Source organism: Schistocerca gregaria, chromosome 3 (assembly GCF_023897955.1).
Source record: "Schistocerca gregaria isolate iqSchGreg1 chromosome 3, iqSchGreg1.2, whole genome shotgun sequence".
Classification (NCBI taxonomy): domain Eukaryota; kingdom Metazoa; phylum Arthropoda; class Insecta; order Orthoptera; family Acrididae; genus Schistocerca; species Schistocerca gregaria.
Genome location: NC_064922.1, coordinates 872,347,194 through 872,372,357, shown reverse-complemented (window position 1 = coordinate 872,372,357; position 25,164 = coordinate 872,347,194). Strand labels below are relative to the sequence as shown.

Genomic DNA, 25,164 nt, shown 5'->3' with positions numbered 1-25,164 from the left:
TGATGTTCATCTTATATCCTCCTTTCAAGATACTGTCCATTCCATTCAATTGCTCTTCCAAGTCCTTTGCTGTCTCTGATAGAATTACAATGTTATCGGCAAATCTCAAAGTTTTATTTCTTATCCCTAAACCTCAACTCCTACTTCAACTGTTTCTTTTGTTTCCTTTACTGATTGCTCAATGTACAGATTGAATAACATCAGGGATACACTACAACCATGTTTCACTCTCTTGTTAACCACTGCTTCCCTTTCATGCCCCTCAACTCTTATAACTGCTGTCTGATTTCTGTACAAGTTGTAAACAGCCTTACACTCCCTGTATTTTACCCCTATGTCCAGAATTTCAAAGAGAGTATTCCAGTCCACATCGTCAAAAACTTTCTTAAGTCTACAAATGCTATAAACTTAGGTTTGACTTTCCTTAACACATCTTTTAAGGGAAGCCGTAGAGTCAGTACTGTCTCGTGTGTACCTACTTTTCTCTGGAATCCAAACTGATCTTCCCGAGGTCAGATTCTATTAGTTTTTCCATTCTTCTGTAAAGAATTCATCTTAGTATTTTGCAACCATGACTTATTAAACTGATAGTTCAGTAATATTCACATCTGTCAGCACCTGCTTTCTTTGGAATTGGAATTATTACATTCTTCTTGAAGTCTAAGGGTGTTTCACCTGTCTCATATGTCCTGCTCACCAGACAGAAGAGTCTTGTCATGGCTGGCTCCCCCAAGGCTATCAGTAGTTCTAACGAAATTTCGTCTACTCGTGGAGCCTTGTTTTTAATTAGGTCTTTCAGTGCTCTGCCAAATTCTCGCAATATCGTACATCCTACCTCATCTTCATCTACATCCTCTAGTTCATTTAGTTTATCGAGACCCCATCTCCTCAATTTCCTACCTTTTTGCAGTTTCTCCAGTCTTAACCTACAGTTCATAAATTGTCGTCAGAGTCCATATCTGCCCCTCGAGATGACTTACAATTTAAAATCTAGTTCAAAAATCTCTGCCTATCGAGTAGATAATCAATATGAAACCTTCTGGTGTTTCCACATCTCTTCCATATATACTACCTCCTTTTATGATTCTTAAACCATGTGATAGCAATGATTAAATTATGTTCTGTGTTCTACCAGGCGGCTTCCTTTTTCATTCATTTGCCCCAGTCGATATTCATCTTCTATATTTCCTTCTCTTCCTGTTCCTACAGTGGAATTCCAGTCTCCCATGACTATTAAATTTTTGTCTCCCTCAACAACGTGAATAATTTATTTTACCTCATCACACATTTCTTCAATCTCTTCCTTGTCTGGGGAGCTAGTTGACATAAAAGCGTTACTATGGTGTGTGTGGGATTTGTGTCTACCTTGGCTCCAATGATGCATTCACTGTGCTGTGTATAGTAACTTACCTGTGTTTCTATTTTCTCATTCATTATTAAACCTACTCCTGCATTACCCCTGTTTGATTTTGTATTTATAATATCAACACTGCATTTAATTTTTTTATACATCCTGGAATCAATAATAAAGCATGATACTGAGATGTTATAACCACAATATTTCTACTCTGCCATCTACAATGTTTAGGTCGCCCCCTATTTGTGTATAAAGGTGTGTCCTGACCAAAAGTTCTGTTTCTCATGCCACCAAACTTTACTAATTCCAACTATATCTAACTTTAACCTATACATTTCCCTTTTCAAATTTTCTACCCTGCCTGCCAGACTAATGGAGCCGACATTTCATGTTCCGATCTGTAGGATGCCAGTTTTGTGTCTCCTGATAACGACATCCTCATGAGTAGTCCCCGTGCATAAATCCAAATGGGGGACTATTTTACCTCCAGAAGATTTTATGCAAGAGGGTGCCATCATCATTTAACCATACAGTAGAGCTGCATGCCCCCAGGAAAAATTATGGTTGTCGTTTCCCCTTGCTTTCAGCTGTTCACAGTACCAACACAGCAAGCCCATTTTGTTTGATGTTATAAGGCCAGATTAGTCAGGCATTCAGACTGTTACCCCTTGCAATCACTGTAAAGGCTGCTGTCCCTCTTCAGGAACCACATGTTTGTCTGTCTTCTCAACAGATACCCCCCCCCCCCCCCCCCCCTCTAGTGGTTGTACTTTTGGTATGGCTATCTGTATCACTTAAGCATGCAAGCCTCCACACCAGCCAGCAGCAATTTTTGAGGTTCATGGAGTTGGGGGATGGGGGGAAGGTGGCTCCTTTTACCATGTAAATAGAATCGTGAAATTTGTGAGGAGCTGAATTAACATGTAAATGGATTTTGTGTTACTACATGTAGTGCTAACAAGGAGAATGTTTTGGTCTCATTTTCCTCTTTGAAAAGGAGGGTGTAGACTCTTTGCCGTTGGAGTTTGGGGCTACATTTCCACTTGAGGAGTAGGATTCCTGTATATTTAGAGAGACTGTGCATTTAATTTTTTTATATCTCCTGGAATCATTACCAAAGCATGATACTAAGATTTTATAACCACAATCTTTCTACTCTGCCATCTATAATGTTTAGGTCATCCCCTATTTGTGTGTAAAGCTGTGTCCTGTCAATGTCACCTCCGTTTTCTGGTACTTATAACTGTGTTTTCTTTTCTCCTGACCAGTTTCTGCCACATCTACATTTCCGTTCCCTTCAGATTGGTATTTTCTTATTTCTCCAGGACCTAGCCTTCACATTTTCACATTCACAGAGAAGTATATTTCTTACAGTTTAATTTGCAAGGAGTTCCTGCACTCCTCCTCTGATATGTTTATTTGGAAGAATATTTTTGTAGCCATAAACATGTTTTGGTACAGTACTATTATTCTTTTCATTTCTATAACTATTCTATCATAACACTTGAACTGCTTTATTTTATTTTTATCTCCATGTTGTCTTTAATCTTTTTTTCCCTAACTGTCATTACTTTAGTTTTCTTCTTATTTAATGGCATATTTTATTTGTTTTCAGTTCATCAGCTAACAACTGCAGCCTGCTGTTCATCTCCTTTTCTGGACCAGCAGCTGTTACTAAACCATCAGCACTTTTGATTATTATACACCTAAAGATGACACATGTAATGATACCTACTTGCCTTTTGTTGTCTGTAGAGGCTAGAGCTGAACTAGCACTGCACAAATTCATTGTTTATTTTTTTAATGGCTTTTTTATGCTTACTATTTTTGGTCATGGCATGTGACTTTTTCACACTTTCACTTCATGCATTGGAAACTCTTTAGTATTCATAACAAATAAAACATCTCTTTGCAGGTGTTCACATTTTTCACTCAGTGCTGTGTTGTTACTCTTGCATTTTTTTCACTGTGAGGACAATTTCAATGACAACACTCTTAAGCAAAACTATTTCTACATGCTACAGTTCCATAATCAAAAGAATAAAATGTATATTTGTTTAACATTCACAATTCTTGGTAAAAGAAAGATGGGGGGAGAGGGGGGGGGGGAGAGAGAGAGAGAGAGAGAGAGAGAGAGAGAGAGAGAGAGAGAGAGAGAGAGAGAGGGGGGGGGGGGGGGGGGATACTAGTTTTATATGATGAATGAGGCTTTTGGTGTCTAGTGTGTGTAAGATGGAAAATAACAAATTAATTACAACAGCTGCTGCTGAGGAAAGGCACTCAACCCACCTACACTTACTTTATGGTGTAGGTACCTGAACATTATCCATAGTTGTTGTTTAGCCCCAGATTCTTGGTTTCCCACCTCAGTTAAATGTGCTGAATACAATTCACTTACAATGTGACACCGAGTAATTTTGTTTTGATCAGAAAATAGTTCCATGCAGTTTGCTGCAAGTGTTTATCCAATACAGCAAACTAATTATTTTACACACAATTATGGCAATGAGAGTGAATTCTTACATCATAGATTCAATATCTCACTGGAGTTGTCATCGGAATCTCCTTCGTTTGTAGCTACTCTTAACGACACAGATTCATAATCTGATTCATTAAGTGAACAGTCAACAGGGTAAAATATGTGTGAGTTATGAGTAGCGTGATATTTCTTTGTGACGGATCCAAAGATGCAAACTGTGAAAGTGGACACTTTTTTGTATCTGCCTTTTTTAAAAAAAATATGTTGTCTAATTTTTGGGTACAAAATTCAACATCTTTCTTGAAAACTAGTACAACATTGTGATACATCCTTCTTTTTAAAAATTGCATATATCAGAAATAATACAAGAGGCAGTGGCTGGATCATTAAGGGAATTAGAACTTCTTGCTTGAAAAAGAGAACTGCACCAAATCTGCAAGGAAAATATCGCACCAGATTGTACACTTGCTACAAACATACAGAAAATTTTTACAGTAGGTCATAACAGGGATGAAGAGAAAAGAAAGCACAATAATAGTCTGTAAAAAGTTCTTTGAGTAAAGTAAAAGTTATGTTGGACATCAAAAGAAAGGAAATGGGCAAAAATAAAAAATCAATGATAATATTATGTTCTTACATTACAATAAAAAGATTGTAAAATGCAAACTTTCACAGCCAGAAATGTCACAATTAATAAAATATTTCAGTCTATTATGCCTTAGCCAAATGGATGTCGCATTAAAACCCAATGTTTCTCTCATTTGCAGGAGGCATTTTCAATGGGGATTGTAGCTTCTTGAAGTGCCCACTTCACACCCTGGCTTACTACTTACTGTAGCTAAATTACGTTTACACAGGAGATGTGTAAATGGAATTTTGCTGCAGTCAGTAGTGAGACAGGGTTTGAATTGGACACTCAAAGAAGGTGTGATCTCCCTTCAAAATGTCCTCTGCAGATAGAGACATAACATTGGGTTTTAATGTGAAATCCATTTGACCACAGCATCATAGCCCGGAATATTTTATTAATTGTGAATAAAAAGATTACAGAGCCTTGTGAAACAGCAAATATACTTAACAGCTACTTCACCAGAATAGATAAAAATTTAATGTAAAACTGTTTCAGTGGACAATGAAGTACACAGCTGTAAATTATGATTGTTTGTGGATCTTGTTAGGAGGGACGCAACAGTAACAGATACTACTGATCTAAAAACAACATACTTAGCAGGAACTGACAGCATAACCAACAGCATCTTACAGCTCTCCCTCCTCAATATAATCGATCCCCTTCCTCAAATATGTAACTGCTCATTACAGCCAGCCATTGTTCCTGATCAGTTAAAAACATTCATATTTATTCTTATATTCAAAGCTGGGGACAAAGTGATCAACTATTGCCCCATTATGATAATCTCCCACTTTTCACAATTATTGGCAAAAAAAAAACTATACATTATGTTAACAAAGGTTATAAACAAAAAAGAAGTGTTCGCCAACTCATAAAATGTTTATGAAGCAAGAAATAAACTGTGACAGCAATCTATGGTATCACAATCACTGTTTTAAAAACCATTGATGAATAACAGCAAATTGCAGGTATAGTTTTAGATTTAACCAAAGCTTTCGACATGGTAAACTGCAGAACTCTTCTAAACATGGCTAAAACTGTGGCATTAATGTCAAATGAATTGATTCATTCATTTCTTAAGGACCGAAAACAAAAAGTGTGCATCAGACACATAGATGAAAAAAGTACGAATAGTCTAATAATACCTGTCAGATGAACACCCAGTCACCTACAGTGTATCTCAAGAGTCCACAACAGGACCTCTACTTTTCCTGATTATCATCAATTATATGCGTCTACACGTTGATTCACACCAAAAATTTCTGTTTGATATTGACATCATTGGTACAAGCAATCAAAACAAAGATATCCAACATGAAATAAACTCTTACAAACCAACCATATAAATGAAAATCCCTGGCAGATTAAAACTGTGCACCAGACCGAGACTCAAACTCGAGACCTTTGCCTTTCGTGGCTAAGTGCTCTGCCAGGCAAAGGTCTCAAGTTCAAGTCTTGATCCGGCACACAGTCTTAACATGCCAGGAAGTTTCATATCAGCACACATTCTGCAACAGAGTGAAAATTTCATTCTGAAAACTAAAAAAATGGTCAAAAATAAATCAGCATATAATAAACAACAGAAAGACAGTAGCATTAAATTTCCGTAATTGTCAAAACATCTTCTATCATGTACATTACCATCAACCAAGAATCCATAGTGAACAAAGAGGCAACAAAATCTCTTGGGATTAGGATACAAAGTGGCCTAAAACAGGAAACAACTTATTGAACACATTAATGCCAAGCTGAGTACAGGATGTTTGCTTTCAAGGGCTCTAAAAGAATATATAAACACACAGTCACTGAGTGTACTTTCTACACATATTTTAATGCACATTTGAAATATGTACTCATACTCTGGAGAAATTCTGACAGCTTTGGGGACTTACAGAACCCAAAGTGGAGCCACTGGGATTATTAGAGGGACCAGAGTTAGAGAGTCAGGTAAACTTAAAATAACACTGAAAGTACTGTCGCTGCCACATGTTTATTCTTGACACACTTATGTATATTAAAGAAATGTATTTGAAAACGATAGCAGAATGTAAAAAATTATGAGTTACATAACCACACCACTAGACAAAAAGGTAATCTGCATGTACTACCAGGCAATACATGCTTGTATCAGAAAAGTACATGCTATATGGTGATAAAACTACTCAACAAGTCGCTGGGATATATAAAATGTACTGCTAAATATTAACATTTGTGAACAATATGATAGAGAATATCTAGATTACCACTGCTGCTATTCAGTGAGCGAACTTCAGTATATGAGGTCTGTTCAAAAAATTCTGGAACATTCGTAATTTCGTGCCAATGTTGCTTTGGAGCAAAGTGTGGTAGGCATCCCTGCACATGCCTGCGTTTAATGTGTAACTGACGGAAGTTTCATTGTTGTATGTCTGTTGATTACTGTTCAGTGCTGTGTTGAATAGAACATAGTGTCGCAAGGCTTATGAATTTCGAGATGGCAGAGTTAGAGAAGCAATGCGTCTGCATTAAAATTTGCATGAAAGTGAAGGAAACCTTTACAGAGACACACCAAATAATTCAAGAAGTCTATGGTGATAAGAGCGTAAGCCATACTCAGTGTTATGAATGGTTTATGTAGTTTAAATATGGCCAGATGGAAGTTGAAGATGACCCTCATTCAATACATTCTTCGATATCTACTGCCGATGCTCATGTCTGGAATGTCAACAAAATTGTGCATACCAACCAAAGAATGACATAAAAGAGATTCCAGAAGAATGTAACATTTCAGTTGGATCATGTCACAAAATCCTGACACAGCATCTTGGAATGCATTGTGTTTCTGCCAAGTTCATCCCATGGCTCATGAGTTAACACCAGAAAGACCTTCACCTCGCTATCTGTGAAGAGATTTTGGATCACACATATGAGAATGAGATGCTCCTTAAGAGAATCAAAACCGATGATGAGATGCTGGACTATGTTTATGATGCTGAGACCAAGGTTCAACCGTCACAATGAGTCAGGAAGGGTATTCCAACACCAGAAATAGTTCATCAGGTCAGGTCAAATGTCAAAACCGCACTGATAGTTTTCTTGGACTTTTGTACCACAGGGCCAAACTGTTAATCAGTGGTACTAGCAAGATGTGTTGCGATGCCTGTGAGAAAATATGATAAGGAAACAGTCTGAAATGTGGCGAGAAAATTCATGGCTCGTGCATCACGATAACACACTGCACATTCACTCCTGTTGGTGCATGACTATTGCACAAAAAATGAAATCGCTGTGCTGCCTCATCCTCCATGCTCTACAGACCTGGCCCCTGTGGACTCTTTTTTTATTTCCAAAGTTGAAAACTCTGTTGAAAGGATGAAGATTTGCAATGATAGACGAGATCAAGAAAATTTTCAGGTGGAAACAGCATTGGGAATGGTGTGTCAATAGTGGTAAAGAATATTTTGAAGAAGACTATGCACACTAAGTATAAGGTAAACATATAAAAATTTTGTGGACAGGGTTCCGGCATTTTTTGAACAGACCTCTTTTGTAATTTGTATCTATCATAATTTATAGCACGTAAGCCAACATGTAGTCTTGATTATTGTTCTTTGTAATGACTAGAGTTAAAACCAGTATCATTTTGTTCACTGTACAACATATCATCAAAGGACTAAATAGATAAACTGATTAATGTGTGTGACAGAATAATTTGTTAAATGGCTTCCGTGACGAGTGTACTCCAACTACCATATTTTGATAGCCCTGAAATGCTATTTTGTATCGGCCAAGACTCCATGTAACCAGTTGTTTAATATATTATTGCTTCATGATGTTTAGCAGTTACATTTTCTTTAATCAACACAGTTTTCTGTCATAAGCTTATCATGATATGTGTCCAATCCATTTGTAGTTTTGGATAACTTTTTTGTGGGATATCATGTATGTTATTGCCCTTGGTCAACCAATGGCAAGTGCACATTAGATAGATTGAGGAAAATTCTTGAGATACGAGGTGTTCGGAGAAAAGCCAACTAAAAATTGCTGCGAAAATAATAATTTCAGAGTTCTGCTCATCAGAAATTAAAACAATTGTGACTGCTCCCATGTACTTACGGCATACAGAGCCTGCCTCCATAACTGACTGGTCAGCGCAGGTGGCTGCCATGCAGAAGACCCAGGTTCAATTTCCAGTACTGCTAACAAATTTTACTTGGTGAGTGGACTGATACAGGGTGTTATCAGTCTTGTGACACCACATGAGGAGCTACTTGATTGAGAAGTAACAGCTCTTAAGATCTGGAAAGTTGGCAAAACAGCCAGAAGAGCAGTCTGCTGACCACATACCTCTCCCTACTGTATCAGCATGACACCAAGTGACAGATGACGACACAGCGGCCTGTCGACATATCTTGGGCCTTCAGGGCATGGATGAGAAGCTAAGCTTGTCTGATAGCACACAGATGAAATGTGATTTGTTACACTACACAATATTTATCAGCATACACAGTAATATCAGCATACACAGCAAAGGACACAGAAGACTATTCCTCCTGTACGAAGTGCCACAGCCTACACTTCAGATTACCATACTTACCAACAATTATGGAAAGGGTAAATTGCTACTCACCGTACAGGTTACATGTTGAGGTGCAGACAGGCACAACAAAAATACCGTTATACATTAAGATTTCAGCCAAAGCCTTCATCAGGAAACAAGAAGCACATATGCATTCACACAAGGAAGAACACCTCACACAAGCTTCAATGGGTGAATTTGTGCGTGTTTTTTCTTTTCTGGTAAAGGCTTTTGCTGAAAGCTTAATGTGTAATAGCATTTTCATTGTGCTCGTCTACAATTCATCTTTATGGTGAGTAGCAATCTACCTTTCCCATAATTGTTGATATACCAACCTGTATTTCCTATTGTTTAATTACCTGGCTTAGAAGTGTGTGGACAGTAGAACTTGCATGATTCATCACCAATCATCCAGCATGATCAAAAAATGAAATTGAGTAAATAGTTTTTACACAGCAAAGGTTAGCACTAATAATATTGCGTAGAACAGATAATACCCCATCAGTCACAGACTTTCTCAAATATTTTATACACTTTTTCTCAAAAAAACATTTACTCTATACTTTAAAAAATTGGTTACAAATGAACTGAAATCTGCACATATAAAAATAATTTCCCTATGACCTTGCTCCCTTACCTAGAATTCAGAGTTCTGTACTATGTGGCAAGGATCTTTAATACCCTGCCAGGAGACAAAGCAATAAACTGCATCTCTTCAAATTAAAGACATAACTTCTTGTTGTTATCTTCAGTCCAAAAACTGTTTGATGCAGCCCTTCATGCTACTCTATCCTGCGCAAACCTCTTCATCTCTGAATAATTACTGCAACCCACATCCTTCTCAGTTTGCTAACTTTATTCATCTCTTGGTCTCCCTCTACAATTTTTACCCCCATACTTACCTCCAACACTAAAGTGGTGTTCCCTTGGTGTCTCTGAATGTGTCCTATCAACTGATCCCTTCTTTTGGTAAAGTTGTGCCACAAATTTGTTATCTTCCCAGTTCTATTCAGTACCTCTTCATTAGGTATGTGATTAACCCATCTAATCTTCAGCATTCTTCTGTAGCACCACATTTCAAAAGCTTCTATTCTCTTTTTGTTTAAACTGTTTATCATCCATGTTTCACTTCCGTATAAGGCTACACTCCAGATAAATATAGACATCCTTAAACTTAAATCTACATTCGATGTTACCAAATGTCTCTTCGTCAGGAATGCTTTTCCTGCATTTGCTAGCCTACGTTTTATATTCTGCCAACGTCATCCACCATCAGTTATTTCGCTGCCAAAGAGCAAAACTCATCTTCTATGTTAGGTGTTTTGTTTCCTAGTCTAATTCCCTTAGTATCACCTGATTTAAGCCAACCACATTCCATTATGCTCGTTTTTTCTTTTGGTGGTGTTCATCTTGCATACTCCTTTCAAAATACTGTCCATTTCGTCCAACTGCTCTTCCTAGTCCTTTGCTGTCTGACAGAATTACAATGACATCAGCAAACCTCATAGGTTTTATTTCTTCTCCCTCTACTTTATTTCCTACTCCAAATTTTTCTTTGGACACCTTTACTGCTTGCTCAGTGTACAGATTGAATTACACTGAGGTTAGGCTACAACCCTGTCTCAGTCCCCAACCACTGCTTCTCTTTCATGCCCTGCCATCTGGTTTCTATACAAGCTGTACACAGCTTTTTTCTCCCTGTATTTTACCCTGGCTACCTTCACAATTTCGAAGAGAGTATTCTAGTCTGCATTGTCAAAAGCTTTCTCTAAGTCTACAAATGAAATTTGCCTTTCCTTAACCCATATTTCTAAAGGAAGTTGTAGGGACAGTATTGCCTCATGTATTCCTTCTTTCCTCCAGGTAAGATTCTAACAGTTTTCTCCATTCTTCTGTAAAGAATTTATGTTAGTATTTTGCAACCCCAACTTATTAAACTGATAGTTCAGTTAATACTCAACTCTATCAGCACCTGCTTTCTTTGGAATTGGAATTATTGCATTCTTCTTGAAGTCTAGTGGTATTTCATCTTTCTCATATATCCTGCACACCAGATGGAAGAGTTTTGTCATGGCTGGCTCTCCAAAGGCTACCAGTTATCAGGAATTCTAACGGAATATCGTCTAACCCTGGGGCCCTGTTTCGACTTACGTCTTTTATTGTTCTGTCAAATTGTTCTCTCAGTATTATATTTGCCATCTCATCTCCATGTACATCCACTTCTCTTCCTGTCTTCAAGTTCATCTCCCTTGTATAGATCCTCTATATACTCCTTCCACTTTTCAGCGTTCCCTTCTTTGCTTAAGACTGGTATTCCATCTGAGCTCTTGATATTCTTACACCTGCTTCTGTTTTCCTCACAGGCCTCTTTAACTTTCCTGTAGGTGGCATCTTTCCCCTAGTGAAACATGTTTTTAGATCCTCATATTTGTCCTATAGCCATTCGTGCTTAGCCATTTTACGCTTCCTGCCAATCTCATTTTTGAAATGTTTGTATTCCCTTTCGCCTGCTTTATTTGCTGCAGCTTAAATTTTCTGCATTCATCAATTAAATTCAATATATCTTGTGTTATCCAAGTAGTTCTACTAGGCCTTGCCTTTTTACCTATTTGATCCTCCACTATTTCAACTCTTAATTATACTTGTGTATTCACCTGACCAGAAGTCCTGTTCCTCCTGCCACCGAATTTCATTACCCACTATATCCAACTTCAACCTTCCCTTTTCCCATTTTAAATTTTTTAACCTACCTGCCTGATAAGGATGGTCCACACTCCAATCCATAGAATGAGAGACTATTTTACCTCTGGAATATTTCACCTAAGAGAACACTAGCATTGTTTAACCATACAGTAGAACTGCATGCCTGTTGGAGGAATTATGACTGTAGTTTCCTCTTACTTTCAGACGTCCACAATACCAGTACAGCTAGACTGTTTTGGTTGATATTACAAGGCCACATCAGTCAATCATCCAGACTGTTGCCCTTGCACCTCCTGAAAAGGCTGTTGCCGTCTTCAGGAACCACATGTTTGTCTGGCCTCTCCACAGACGTTCCTTTGCTGTGGTTGCACCTACAGGATGGCTAGATGTATTCTGAGGCATGCAGGCCACCCCACCAATGGCATAGTCCATGGTTCATGGTTCGCCACTCCAAAAAAATTATCTTGATTTAAGGATTGAGCACATATGCCACTAATAGGACAGGTATCCAAGTTCATTTTAACTAAGCCCCTATTCTCATAGCACATAAACAACTCTGCAGATATCCAACATCCTACAATAAATATCTACATAAAGCTATAACATTACTAAGCGCATCTGCTGGGCGATGGGTCTGCTATTCTGAGTGTAATATTTTGCGGAAACTCAGTGATTTGTTTTCACATACATGCATACGTAAATTGTTAGTCTTTCAGTGTCAGTGTAGTGTCTCATTTTGCTCTCAATTCATTTATTGAATGGTGACATGCCTTATCCTCCATTCTTTCCTCTCTCACAATTTTATTCAGTTGACAAAATGTTTCTTTCTTTAGATCTAGTGTCATTTGCTCATACATTTTTTTCTTCTGTCATTTTCACTGTGAATGGATACAATCTCTAAAGATACCCAACCCATCAGCCCTTTCACTTCCTGACAAGCTTTGTTTTCCTGTAGTGTCGAATATTTCAATACTAGTCATTATTTAGGACTCCTGTCCAACATCTTGTCTCTACGCCACAATTCGGTGTAATCATGTAAATGTTAAGTGATTATTAGAAAATAAACACAGCTACTTTGTATAGCTGGAAAATCACTTCATTTCTTTATCAGTCCGCCTAATTTTCAGCATCTTATATTACCATATCTCAGCTCCCTCCAAATTCCACGATTCACTTGCACACAGTGCTGGGCTTCAGATGAACATTCCCAGTAATTTCTTCAAATCATGGGCAATGTTTGATACTGCTAACTCCTTTTTGCCAGTAATGCTCTCTTTGCCTGTATTAGTCTGCTCTTCACGCCGTCCTTGTTTCCTCAATCATACATTATTTTGTTTCCAAGGCAGCAAAATTCCTCCACTTTGTCTAGTTTGCAGTCACCAGTTTTAATGTTGATTTTATCACTAATCTCATTTCTACTAATGATCATCACTTGTGTCTTTCTTTAGTTTACTCTTAGTTCATATTCTGTGGTCAGTAAACTGATCATTTCATTCAGTATGCCCTGTAATTACTTCTTGCTACCACTGAAGATAGTAATGGCATCATCAGCAAATCTTATTGATATTCTTTCACTCTGAAATTTAATCTGACTCCTGAACCTATTCTTTATTTCCATAACTTCTTCTTCAATACACAGATAAAAGTGTAGGGAAGAAAGGCTACATCCTTGTCTTATACCCTTTTTAATCTGAGCACTTCATTCGTGATGTTTCATTTTTATTGTTCCCTTTTGGTACTTACACATATTGTCTATTAACTTCTAAGGCATCCAGATTTTACGGACATTACATGAGCTTAATCCACAGTGACAATAAGATTCAGTATGAGAACCTCAGAAAATAATGATTATATTGCATCAACAAAAAGCAATTGAAGTAATCTCAAGTACTGAAAAGTATCAAAATAATATGTGCCAATATATGAATAAATAAGTTAAAGTGAAACGCATTTTGGAGACGAATGAGCAGGTGGTTAATGGCACCAGAAAACCCCACTTAACAAGAGAGCAGCAAGCTTCACCGCAGGAAGAGATAAGGCCAGAACACTACATTATCCCTTTTAACGTAAATATGGCCGGGACTGACGGTAAGTGGCTGGACGCCTTTAACAGGGATAAGCTGCAACCCAGCAAGAAAATTAAAATTCACCCCTAAGGAGACAGCGATTGGCCAAAGCCATACTGAGTGATGCAGATGCAACTCGGTATATAAAAGCATTTTGAGAACTTAAGTTTCTAGGTATCTCTCTCATCTCGTGGCAGACCACACGAGTATGTGGAAAACAGCGAGGGCATTGAGATCTTTGCTTTCTGCGAAATGTGGACGATGTGTTTCACGTATTGTGCCGACAGATAGCAAAGAGGTAGTTAATTACCCCTGCGAGATTTTTTTGCAGACAAAGAAATTGTGCACATCGCTCCAATCCTCTGTGAGTGTGCAACAGCCATTATTTCAACTAGGGAGAAATTAATGTTCTATGGAACGCAGGAAAGTTGAGACTGAGTGAATTCAGTCATGGCCAGAGTAGGGAACTAGCGTTCCAGATCCAGCATGGAGACAAAGCCGTTGCTGATGCCGCTTGGTAAAGTACCATTGTGCATTAGGCCACAGTAAATGTTGAGTTGAGATTTTGCTCACTCCAACTTGTGTACGCTTTGACCATTGAATATCAAAAACTAGGATACTAACCTACCCTCACATTGAGTATACGAGTTTTTTCATTGGTTTAAATTTATTTTCTATCAACTCAGTGCATTGACCAGCTACGACATCATAGATGTAAATGAGCTAATAAAGATTTTAATCATTCTTTCCTGTGATAAAATTTTTTTCATGTGTAGAGGTAAATAATTTAATAATCATCAGTTCAATATGTCCAAGAGTTAAATATCTTGTTATTGCTTGTTGAAAGTAATTGAACAGGATTGTGGTGTATCACTTGACCCCTGAAACCACAGTTGATAAGTTATATGTAGAATAAAAAAGGAAATAGCTGTTTTGTCTTTCTAGAATTGACCCCAAACTTTCATTTTTATTAATCCATACAGTCTAGTTCAGTGACAACAGCACTTCTAATAACTTTGTTACGGTCTGTATGTGATATTAACTACCTTACAGGGACATATTTATATAGAATGTCTGTTTTAACACCCTGGGCTTGAGAAGACAGTTCAGATGTGGAGAATGCTTTTTCTAGATCGACAAATCACATGACAGTGTCTTGATTTTTCTCAAATCTTCCTTCCACTATCAAGCAGGATGTCAGAACAGCCTCTCTGGTGCCTTTAAGTTTACTAAAGCGAAACTGATCATCCTTTAGTTCAGGCATTCCAAAGCATCTAAAAAGCATGTATGTGTTATGCCCTTATCAAACAAAGGTAATGCAGAGAATATTGAGAACTACTGTCTGCATTTTCAAAAGTAACTGGATCCACCATGAGAGATAGACTAATGAGTTATATGAATGAATATAACCTTTTTAATGAAGCACAGATGGATTTCCAAAGTGGGAGTACAATATCAGCTACTAAACAGTTCACAAAAGGGGTACTTGAAGCTCTTGACAAGAATGTGTGTGTTAGTTATATTCTTAGACTATTCTTTTGATACTGTTGACCATAAAAAACAACTAAAGAGGCCCAGAAGCACTAGGTGTAAGAAGACCAGCGAACAGTCACTTCCAGTCTTACAGGGTGCAAAATATACTAAGTTCACATTTCTGCTGGTGATAATTTTTTAGTTAAAAAGTTTCAGACCTGAAACTACAAACATACATGTTCATCAGGATCCTCCTATCGTGATTTATGAAGAATATTTGCTGTTACCCACTTAAGTTTACTGCCAAACTCTATTAATGTATCTCCTCTCTCATTCCCCTCTCCAAGCCAATCCTTTGTGTACTGAATTACAAGTTCAATATCCCCATACACTTTCACTCTCAATCTCTCCATCTATTTATCATGCCAGCAAATGTAGTTTAAATGTTTTTATCGGTGTTGGTTTGCTGTGTGCTAGTGTGATTCAATTCTGAATAGTTCGAAGTAACTCCTTCTGACTTATCTTTGTATTTGTAACAGATCTTAAACCAGTTACTGCTGCTGCAGATTTCACCACATATTCATGTGACCATAAATCTTTATTTTCTTTTCACTTTCTCAGAGACCCCCACAATAAGACAGCCTTTAAATTTTTCTTTTCAGATTTTCTATCTGCCCTACCACACCCTTTCATAATTTATTCGATCTTTTTCTCATGGTTACCTCCCCCTTGGAAGTCTCTCCCAGACACACAAATGGAGGACCAACCTGGAATTCTATACCAACTGAAAGATATGACACTTATCCCGTGGATACCCATTGTGTTTTGAGGGTGATGGGCCATGGAGGCAATTGGCAAGAGTGAGTGTTGATAAAATATTTTAAGAGTGCTTAAAAGGTGAAAATTATTTCAGCAAAAAGATTCAGCAGAAATTGTTTTCATATTTGACAATCCTCAACCAAGAAGGACAATTAATATCATAATAAATCTTAATTTTTTGATCCTTGATGGGGTATGGCCACTTCCTTTTCTCATACAAATTCATTGGTCTGCACAGGTACATTGGTAATTCAAAATTGGTAATCTAAATTCTACATTTCAGTAATGCAAAAAGATCAAAACAATATTTTTGGGTTCCAGTTTTTTTTTTTTTTTTTTTTTTTTTTTTTTTTTTGTAACAACAAATAAAGTATCTAATCATGATAGATTTTCTTTTCTCAATATTTTTCCAAATGGTTTCCACCTCCCTTCCTTTCATTCATGATTTGCACACCATCTAGCCTATCCTGGGCCAATTTTGATGCCTGTATATCATAACACGGTTTTGTTGAATGTGAGTGGTTAAATATTGCCTGAAAATCTTTTGTATCAAAATTAATACAGTAAGAACACACACTGAAAAATCCTTCAGTTTCACTAGCTTTTCCCACACACACTGAGACTCGTAGTTCTCAAACTGTTTATCTTCAAGCCAATCACTACAGAATTTGCATTTTCCTATCTCAGAAAGTTTACTTTCAAAACTGAACATAGTATCAGGCAGCAGCTTTATGGCTACAGCAGAACTGGAATAAAAAAAAATTAGAACCAGTTGTAACAGTTATCTGACATGATAATAGGCCTGAAAATTATATAAAACACCAAAAAGAATTAAAAGGGAACTATCTATCTCAAATCCCAGGAATCCTTGGGTTAGATTTTTCTACTGTCATCACTACAACAAAAGAAAATAACTTATTTTCTTCCTATAATAATAATAATAAAAAATTCCTCACTCCGCATTTTTAATGCATTTGCTTCCACTGTCTTCTGCATCCTCATGCTGTTGATCATTGCTGATTCTTCCACCTACCCTCTTCCTGTTTGTCCACCCTCTTAACAAAGCTGTCAGGAGAATGTGTGCAGCCTTTTCAGGATGTCTTGGGCCACCATTGTTCAAGATTTTTAATCAGAATTTAAACTGTGGCTGAGATTGAGCCTGGGACCCAGGAAAGAATTCTACCTGTAGACTACTTTCTATATTAGGACATAAGTTGCCATTCATTGATAATTTCACCATGTTCCAAAGACCCTATATCAGATACTGTCATCCCTTTCAACCAACATCACAGCAATTCCCCATACATATGGAGAGATTGCAGAGTAGATAATTTGGCACAAATTAACATATCTTTGAAAACTGACTTTAGGGTACTGATATGGATGAACTGTGTGTGAAGGCACTTAACAGCAAATTCATCAGTGCCCTGAGTTGTCACAATGTCTATATCTTTGTCAGTAAGAACCACAAAGTCCAACTGCTTATGAGTAAGTGTAAAAAAATAGAACATACAAATACATCAAAGAACTGCTAACTTGCAAGAACATTTGGTACAATTATACCACCCTGGGACTAGCAGTGAATTACATAATTTAGTTTCACGCAATTCAAATTTTTAAGATGCTACATGACAGTTTCATGTACTCATATTTGGCTGCTGAATTTATCAGTTTCTACTAAACTGAAGTTCTTTAGTGCATCAAATCAGGCATTCATTCTATTTTACTTCCCCTACTCATAAATCCTCAACTACCAAGATATATCAAATGTTAAATGACATTCTCTGTAATTACTCTAATGCTACTGGCATTTTCAAGTGCTGTTGGCTTGAAAGATGTGGAACAAGTCATGTAATAGATAGTGCTGTACTCTTGCTTCTTGGTTGGTTTAAACATCACACTGGTTTTACTGGGTGTGGTAGTATTTTAGCCGATACTTACCATACTCTGGCCTTTGAATAGACTTACCTTATAGAGATCTACAGTTTAATGTGTGATCCAAATAACATGTAGTCATAGCAATATTTTGTTTAACATACAACAATTTGAACATAATATTTGGTCTCCTCTGCCAAGAAACATAGAAAATTTCAGATGTTGAAAGTGTAACCGGTATTGAACCTAAAATGCGAAATCCAGCACACAGAATGCCTTCTCACTACAACACATCTCACTGGCTGACATCACTATAGTAATTGTAGCTCTCCACTAAGCCACCAATGAAAAGTGGAATTGTGTAATGTAATATGTCTTAAAACTTGTTTTACTCTGAGTACAGGCAGCAGATATGTACATTGAACATTAATGACAAATGTACACGATCTCATTCTGTCTGACACTTTAAGAATTTACAAATTCTGAGTTCATATATTTTTTCCCAAATTGTAATAGTGTTTTTCATTTACAATCGAGGCCCAATTCCACTATTTATGACAGAACAGCCATTCAAACATTTTTGATGTTAAAGTCATTGCATTTGTATCACTTTAGAAGAAGTTGTTAGAGACAGTTCAACGAAAACGGAGTGCAACTGGAAACCTGCATTGTAACTTTCTAGAAACTTGCTTACTCACTATCAGCAAACGCTTGCTACTAATTCCAACACACGATACAAATTTAAAATTGAATACTCAAATTAAATTTTAAAAATCTAATTTTCATTGTACCTCAATGTGTTAAATGTAGATGAATTTTACGTATTTGAAATATTTACGTGTGGGAGTTGAAATTGTCAATCCCTCCTGCAAATTTCTTCCACTGCCAAGGAATTAATTCAAATTCCACATTAACAACAATGCGCTGCTGAAATGGCAGCATTTTTATTAAATCTACCTACGTCGAACTAAACATTTTAGGACCATAAAATGAACAAAACTAATGCTTTCTCGAGAGCTCTTTAATGCGCGGCTCCACCGAATTAGCTTTCTTCCTACGAACCAAGCTTGGGGGGGGGGGGGAGGGGGGAGGGAGGGACACGGACACCTCTTCTCGAATAGATTATATCAACCGACACAAATCGGGGCGGACGTCCCACACACTTAGCACGAGATGCTCAATCTTCCTTCAGCTTCTTAAGTTGAGTTGGCATTGCCGAGGCAACCAAATTATCACCTATCAGATTAAATATAACACCTGACAGAACGACACAAGCGACTGTCCTCATAAACTTCACTCCATAAATCAATGGCACTGTTGACATGAGTATTGCAAGTTTTCACGTGACGTCACGAGTCCTGTGCGCTGTGACCTGAGCACCACACCGGGCACATTCCACATCCGATAACTATTTGGAATTGGAGAACGGGAAAAACAGATTGAACATTCAACCTACAAAGTAAACACCATCATATTTAAACTTCTGCGTTATAAAAGTATGGAGTTCTGATGCAACAGGAAATTAAAAAGCTCTCAAAAACTTTTTTGTGCACAAGTTGTGAATGAAAATGCCAGGAAAACAGACGCCAACAGATCTTGACACCAAACAACTATGCTTAACAACCGTTGGCGAAAGATTCAGCACTTACGACGAAACGTCAATTGCCGCCATCTACCTTAGATATTTTTTAAAAATTTTGTTACAAATACGAGTAAGAGGCACAACTTTTATACTTGCAAATTAATGTAAAGTGTTCTCTACATCTATGCTGAATGGTGTATGATAAAATCACCCTGTTAGGAAAAAAAAAAAAAATCAGCTATATTGGTGGAAACTAACATTGAATATTAAAAGCTTTCAATTGAAATCTGCAATCTTTACACATTACAAACCAAATAGCACAATGCCAGTGGAGGGAAAAAAATGAGGACACTAGCAACAACTTTTTTCTACTTATTTTAATCAAACAAAGTCTTAACTGTAAACTTTGCACAATATATACACACAAATACCTTTGACTGTGAATCATTTCAAAGTGCAGGCTTAAATTTACGTGGTTTAGGAGGTCAAACAGATTGAACATTCAACTTACAAAGTAAACACCAGTAAAAAGAACTGCGTGCATCTGCAATATCACATCTATTACAAATGTTTTACACATGAAATTACAGGAAGAAAACTTTATGAATTCAGATTAGCGGTTTACTTAACTGCTTTAATGAATTACTAATTGCTGACCAATTTGCATAAAAGGATTCTGCAGACTATGAAGTATCAACAATTATTATAAGTAACGTATGCAAACTTTCAATACATGAGTACCACATAAAAGTAGTAGAAAGCTGCTAAGCGTTACACAAATTTTAGGAGAAGGAAAATTAATGCAGTCAAGCACTGACTCAAAACTGTTCGCTTATATTATGACAGGAATGCTCTTACTGTAGCTGAAACTGGCTTCCGACATACAGCACAGGAGGAAAGGGATGGTGCACACTTAACACAAGCAACAATGTGTCCGCATGGCAGGAAAAGTACTCCCATCTCTTCCTGGAAGCAAATTTTACAGATACGAGGGTCGTCTATCTCCCTCTCCGTATTTAAAACTGGCAGCTGCTGTTCAGACGATGCCGCACTTGCTGCTTCCGGATTAACAACTTTGACAGCTTCCTGCAGATTTGGAGGAAGTTTAATATTAGTTGCTTCCTTCGCAGTGATTATTGCGTCTTTGTTTTGGCAGATATTATCCACGAAGTCTTTGCCCTTCACAAGTATCACAAATAAACACTTAGAAAACCACAAAGCATGTTCAACCCACGGATCGTCCGCTTCTTCCCAATCCTTTAGGCCTCCGCCACAATGGAAACACACTGTTTGGTCTCCTTTACCGGTGTAAAAGAATCCAGCTTCGCTGAGTTTGTCCGGTCGCTGCTTAATAGCCAACGGCCAGCCATCGAACGACGCTAACCTCGCCTCCTGGGTGCTGTATTTAGGCCAAACTGGTCCCGTGTTTGTGTGGATGCCCAGCTTATCCAGGGTCGGCGCACTTTCAGTTGAACTGCATGATGGAGTCGGTTCTGGAGATGAATTTGGACGAATTTCTGTTCCGTACAGACCACAAGTGTCGTACGAAATAGTTCGAGGCACGGCATTTTGCTCCGTAGTCGACCCGTTAACTGTCCTGTTCCTTATGAATGGGCATAATGGCGCCCATCGTTCATGTTCAACGATGGGTTCGTCACCTTCTTCCCATTCACCAATCTCCACACCGCAATATATACACTGCACAACGTCCCTGTATTTATAAACGAAGCCAGCAGACGCTAGCTCCCTTTTTTCAATAAAAGGCACGGGCCAGTTTGTGAACGTTTTCAGCCTCTCAGATTCCAAACTGTACCTATTTCGATCCGTTGTCGTCGTATTTGCTGCAGCCGTCGGTGGAGCTTGATGTGCAGCCGGTGGTTTGACGTTGTTGGGGAGAGGCGGCCCGCTTCTTTCTTCTTGAGGAATTACTCTGACAACATCAGGAGCCATTAAACTGCCACAACGCACCACACACTGAGCATACAACTTCCGCACTCACACACGGCTCTCGAAGCACTAGCAGCGGTTGCCAACACGGCCGAGCCAAAGCTCTGCTGCCGAAGATATACGTCCCAAGTTCCCCCACCAGTCTCGTTCCCCTCTGCTTTTCAGCGCCCTCCCTCCCACCAAACCGACTCCCTGCTTCTGCGCAGGAACTTTGGACTCGAGAGATTGATTGCCGAACTCATCAAATCAAGAGTACGACGTGTCACAAACGACAAGAAAACTATACAAAATAGATACACTGAACAATTAAGTTAATGACAATAACAGTAAATAATTACATAATAGAGCAATTACAAGATAAAAGCACAACATAATTAAATGAATGGCAAACACAACAAATAATTGGCTGGCTGGTTCAAATGGCTCTGAGCACTAAGCGACTTAACTTCTGAGGTCATCAGTCGCCTAGAACTTAGAACTAATTAAACCTAAGAACATCACACCCATCCATGCCCGAGGCAGGATTCGAAACTGCGACCATAGCGGTCGCTCGTAGCGCCTAGAACCGCCCGGCCACAACGGCCGGCAACAAATAATTAAACAGATATTTGACAATAAGCACACGAGACAGTAATAAAATAGTTACACGACGCAGCATATTTATATAATTACAAAATAAAGTCTGTAGTTTATAGTTAATTCTCACGATAAATGTGGATCGTCTGTCACTCATTGAAGAAATCATTACCATTTTTCTTTCTGATACAAGTATGAATGAACGCATTGCGTAACAGCGCTGGTGTCACTAAGTATTCCGATGATAAGTAGCTTATTATCTTCCACAAACTGAGGCGCGAAGGACAATTACGAAACAAGAGAGAACAAAGTAAAATTAACAAAAATCCTAGTTTTACCCTGTTTATGTTAAAGTGAATTGTCGAGTAAAGTATTAAAATCTCTTCTTTCCATTACGTCAGGTAATTTACAGACAACAATATGCCTAGGTAAATAAATATGATCAACGGCTGCTGTCACTTCCATCAAAGCTCAAAGAGCTTTTTGTAAGGAAAGAAATCAGATACCGGTATACGGGTACAGGTGTATTCAACAACCTACCAGCGCACTTTCCTAAGCATTGTGGTCCATGTATCATCTTTCACGACAAATCATAATGACGAAACAGGTCACTTTATATCACACGTAGTAAATATGACTACATGCAGAACATTTACAACATTTTTTTTAATGTACTGATGTTAGTAATTCCTACCCATCTCTTTATCTTGTAATTGCTATATTATGTAATTATTTACTGTTATGCAGTGTATCTATTACAATAACAGGAATCCTACGGAATGGAAGGAACTGTCAAGGAGAAACGTTTTCGGTCCTTTTTCACATTTTACTTTTCTGTTTGTCATACATTTTGTATCACTGGGTAAGTTATCAAAAATGTCATATAGATGATGTGGCAGAGTTTAAGGCTGAGTCAAAGAACTTTTTTTGGGCAACTCCTACTCCACTGAAGAGTAGCCTGTCTTCACACATTTAATGTTTTAGATTAGTTTAAAATTAGCCCAAGTACTGTGACACAGCAGTCTTTAGTAATGTTACGCCATTTCACTGTATTGATCTTATTGTTAAATTAAGTAAAACGTACGTCTTTGACTTCCTTCCATACCTCAGAGGCCACTCTCCGTGGGATCAAAGGAATATGGCTAATATCATGTGATCTAAATATCCAGGGAGCAAAAAGTTATATAAAATGGAACAGTGACTGAGTTCGTAATCCCATACGCACTCCATGTTACTCTGGAATAAATATTTAATAGGAGTGGCCTGAATGAACAAAAGGAACATTGCTGCTGGTAAACCTTTCGAGATGTGAGGTCGTGGTCCAAGAACTCTTCTGTTCCTGACATTTCGTCAAGGACTGCGCTGGACGTCTTCAGAGGCGCTCCTCTGCTGAGTCTTGCCGACTGACTGGTCGGGCGTTTACCAGCAGCTATGTCATCTGGTAGTGAAAACCTTCAATCTATGATCAGAAGGAACATTGTTATTTACTATGGAGTACTTGAAAAACACAATCGCTGATTGGCTTTCAGTTAAGCACAACAGCGGCAGACTGATTACCAAGAACTTAAATAATATTAAAATATCAGTCTTTTCGTAATTACTCGTCCTCTGAGATGAAATGAGTCAAGATCCCGGAATCTTTTAGTAGAGACTAGGTGGTACCCGCACTGGAAGAAATTCTTCCTCAGAGTCATTTTGGCACAAAATAGTAATAGGTACTTCAAATGGTTCAAATGGCTCTGAGCACTATGGGACTTAACATCTGAGGTCATCAGTCCCCTAGAACTTAGAACTACTTAAACCTAACTAACCTAAGGTCATCACACACATCCATGACCCAGGCAGGATACGAACCTGCGACCGTAGCAGCAGCGCGGTTACGGACTGAGGCGCCTAGAACCGCTTGGTCACAAGATCGGCGATAGGTACTTGTTCACCTCCATTCTACGGAAAGGAAGATGACGGGAAGGAAAACTGATGAGAAATAACTGATACGTTGCGCCCATTATGCGGAGAAAATACACGGAATACTACTCTAACATTAATTATATAGTGCTGACACTTTTGATTCTGTGTTCGTACTCTTTATTTTTTTTTTTTTTTAAAGGTAAGGACGGACTTGGTCTCATGTCATTTGGTTGTAATTGGAGTTTGAAAATTGCTATTTTGATTTATTGTCGCTGTTTTTGTTTTCATGTTATGAATTCGAACTGGATGAGGTGTATTTTGTGCCTTTGATAGTATCTGCCCGTAGTTCAGCACAGGAAAAATATCGATTCCTCCATTTTCCTATCAAATAATAGTAAGCCGGAACTACTTACACGTCTAGTAGAATTCGGGTGGAGGTAAGTGATCTAATTATTGTGAACTGTCATCGGCAAAACTTAGTGGGTGCCACACAGACGTGGCGTGAGCGACATCCTCTGTGGTTCATCTCTCTACGTCCTGCCCATCCGCTCAGCTGGGGTCACTTAAAACGTTGCGGCAGGTTAGTAATAAATAAGGACCCTGCCTTCGTGCAAGATTAGGTGAAAGCGCTAATCTCTTTCTTGAGTCTGATCTGGCCAAGGCTCGCATGAAGAGTCTGTTACGTATACCCGCAAGTAGCGTGCAAGTTTATCAGTTCCGACCGGATGGCTTTGGTAAGAAGGGCTATGTGTCGTTTCCCACCCTTTATCATCCGCAAGCAACTCTTCCAGTTTGTGATTTTCTCGCAACGAAATCAAAGTAATAGTCGCATCGCGTTTGGTTGTAGGTCGTTCATACCTCTGATAAAAAGGATTTAACGTGTGAAAAGCTAAGGAGTTGATACAATTATTAATGGCATGAACGTGCATTAGGGATAACTGCGCTCAGTTCTTGGCCGTTCTTTCCGTATTCAGATAGGCCTTGATTTTCTTAAGGCAATTTAAAAGAATGGTTAGACGGGTTCCTCAATACCGTTGTCTGCCAGACAGTGAGCTAATCTCCTGTCTCTAACTATCTCGCTCTCCACGGTTGCACGGCTTCCGTATTTCGACTTAACGTTGACTCATCGATACTCTGCAAATCACAGTGAGGCAGAGGGTACGTCCGAGCGGTTCTAGCGCTGCAGTCTG

General features: G+C 38.3%; 1 protein-coding gene across 1 annotated transcript; it reads right to left on the bottom strand.

Annotated features, from left to right (window-relative positions):
• Positions 1-19,902: 19,902 nt before the first annotated feature.
• LOC126354921 (death-associated inhibitor of apoptosis 1-like) lies at positions 19,903-21,685 on the bottom strand. The gene has a single exon (XM_050005013.1). It carries the CDS (start codon positions 21,491-21,493, stop codon positions 20,381-20,383), a length of 1,113 nt encoding a protein of 370 aa, XP_049860970.1. The 5' UTR covers positions 21,494-21,685; the 3' UTR covers positions 19,903-20,380.
• Positions 21,686-25,164: the final 3,479 nt, after the last annotated feature.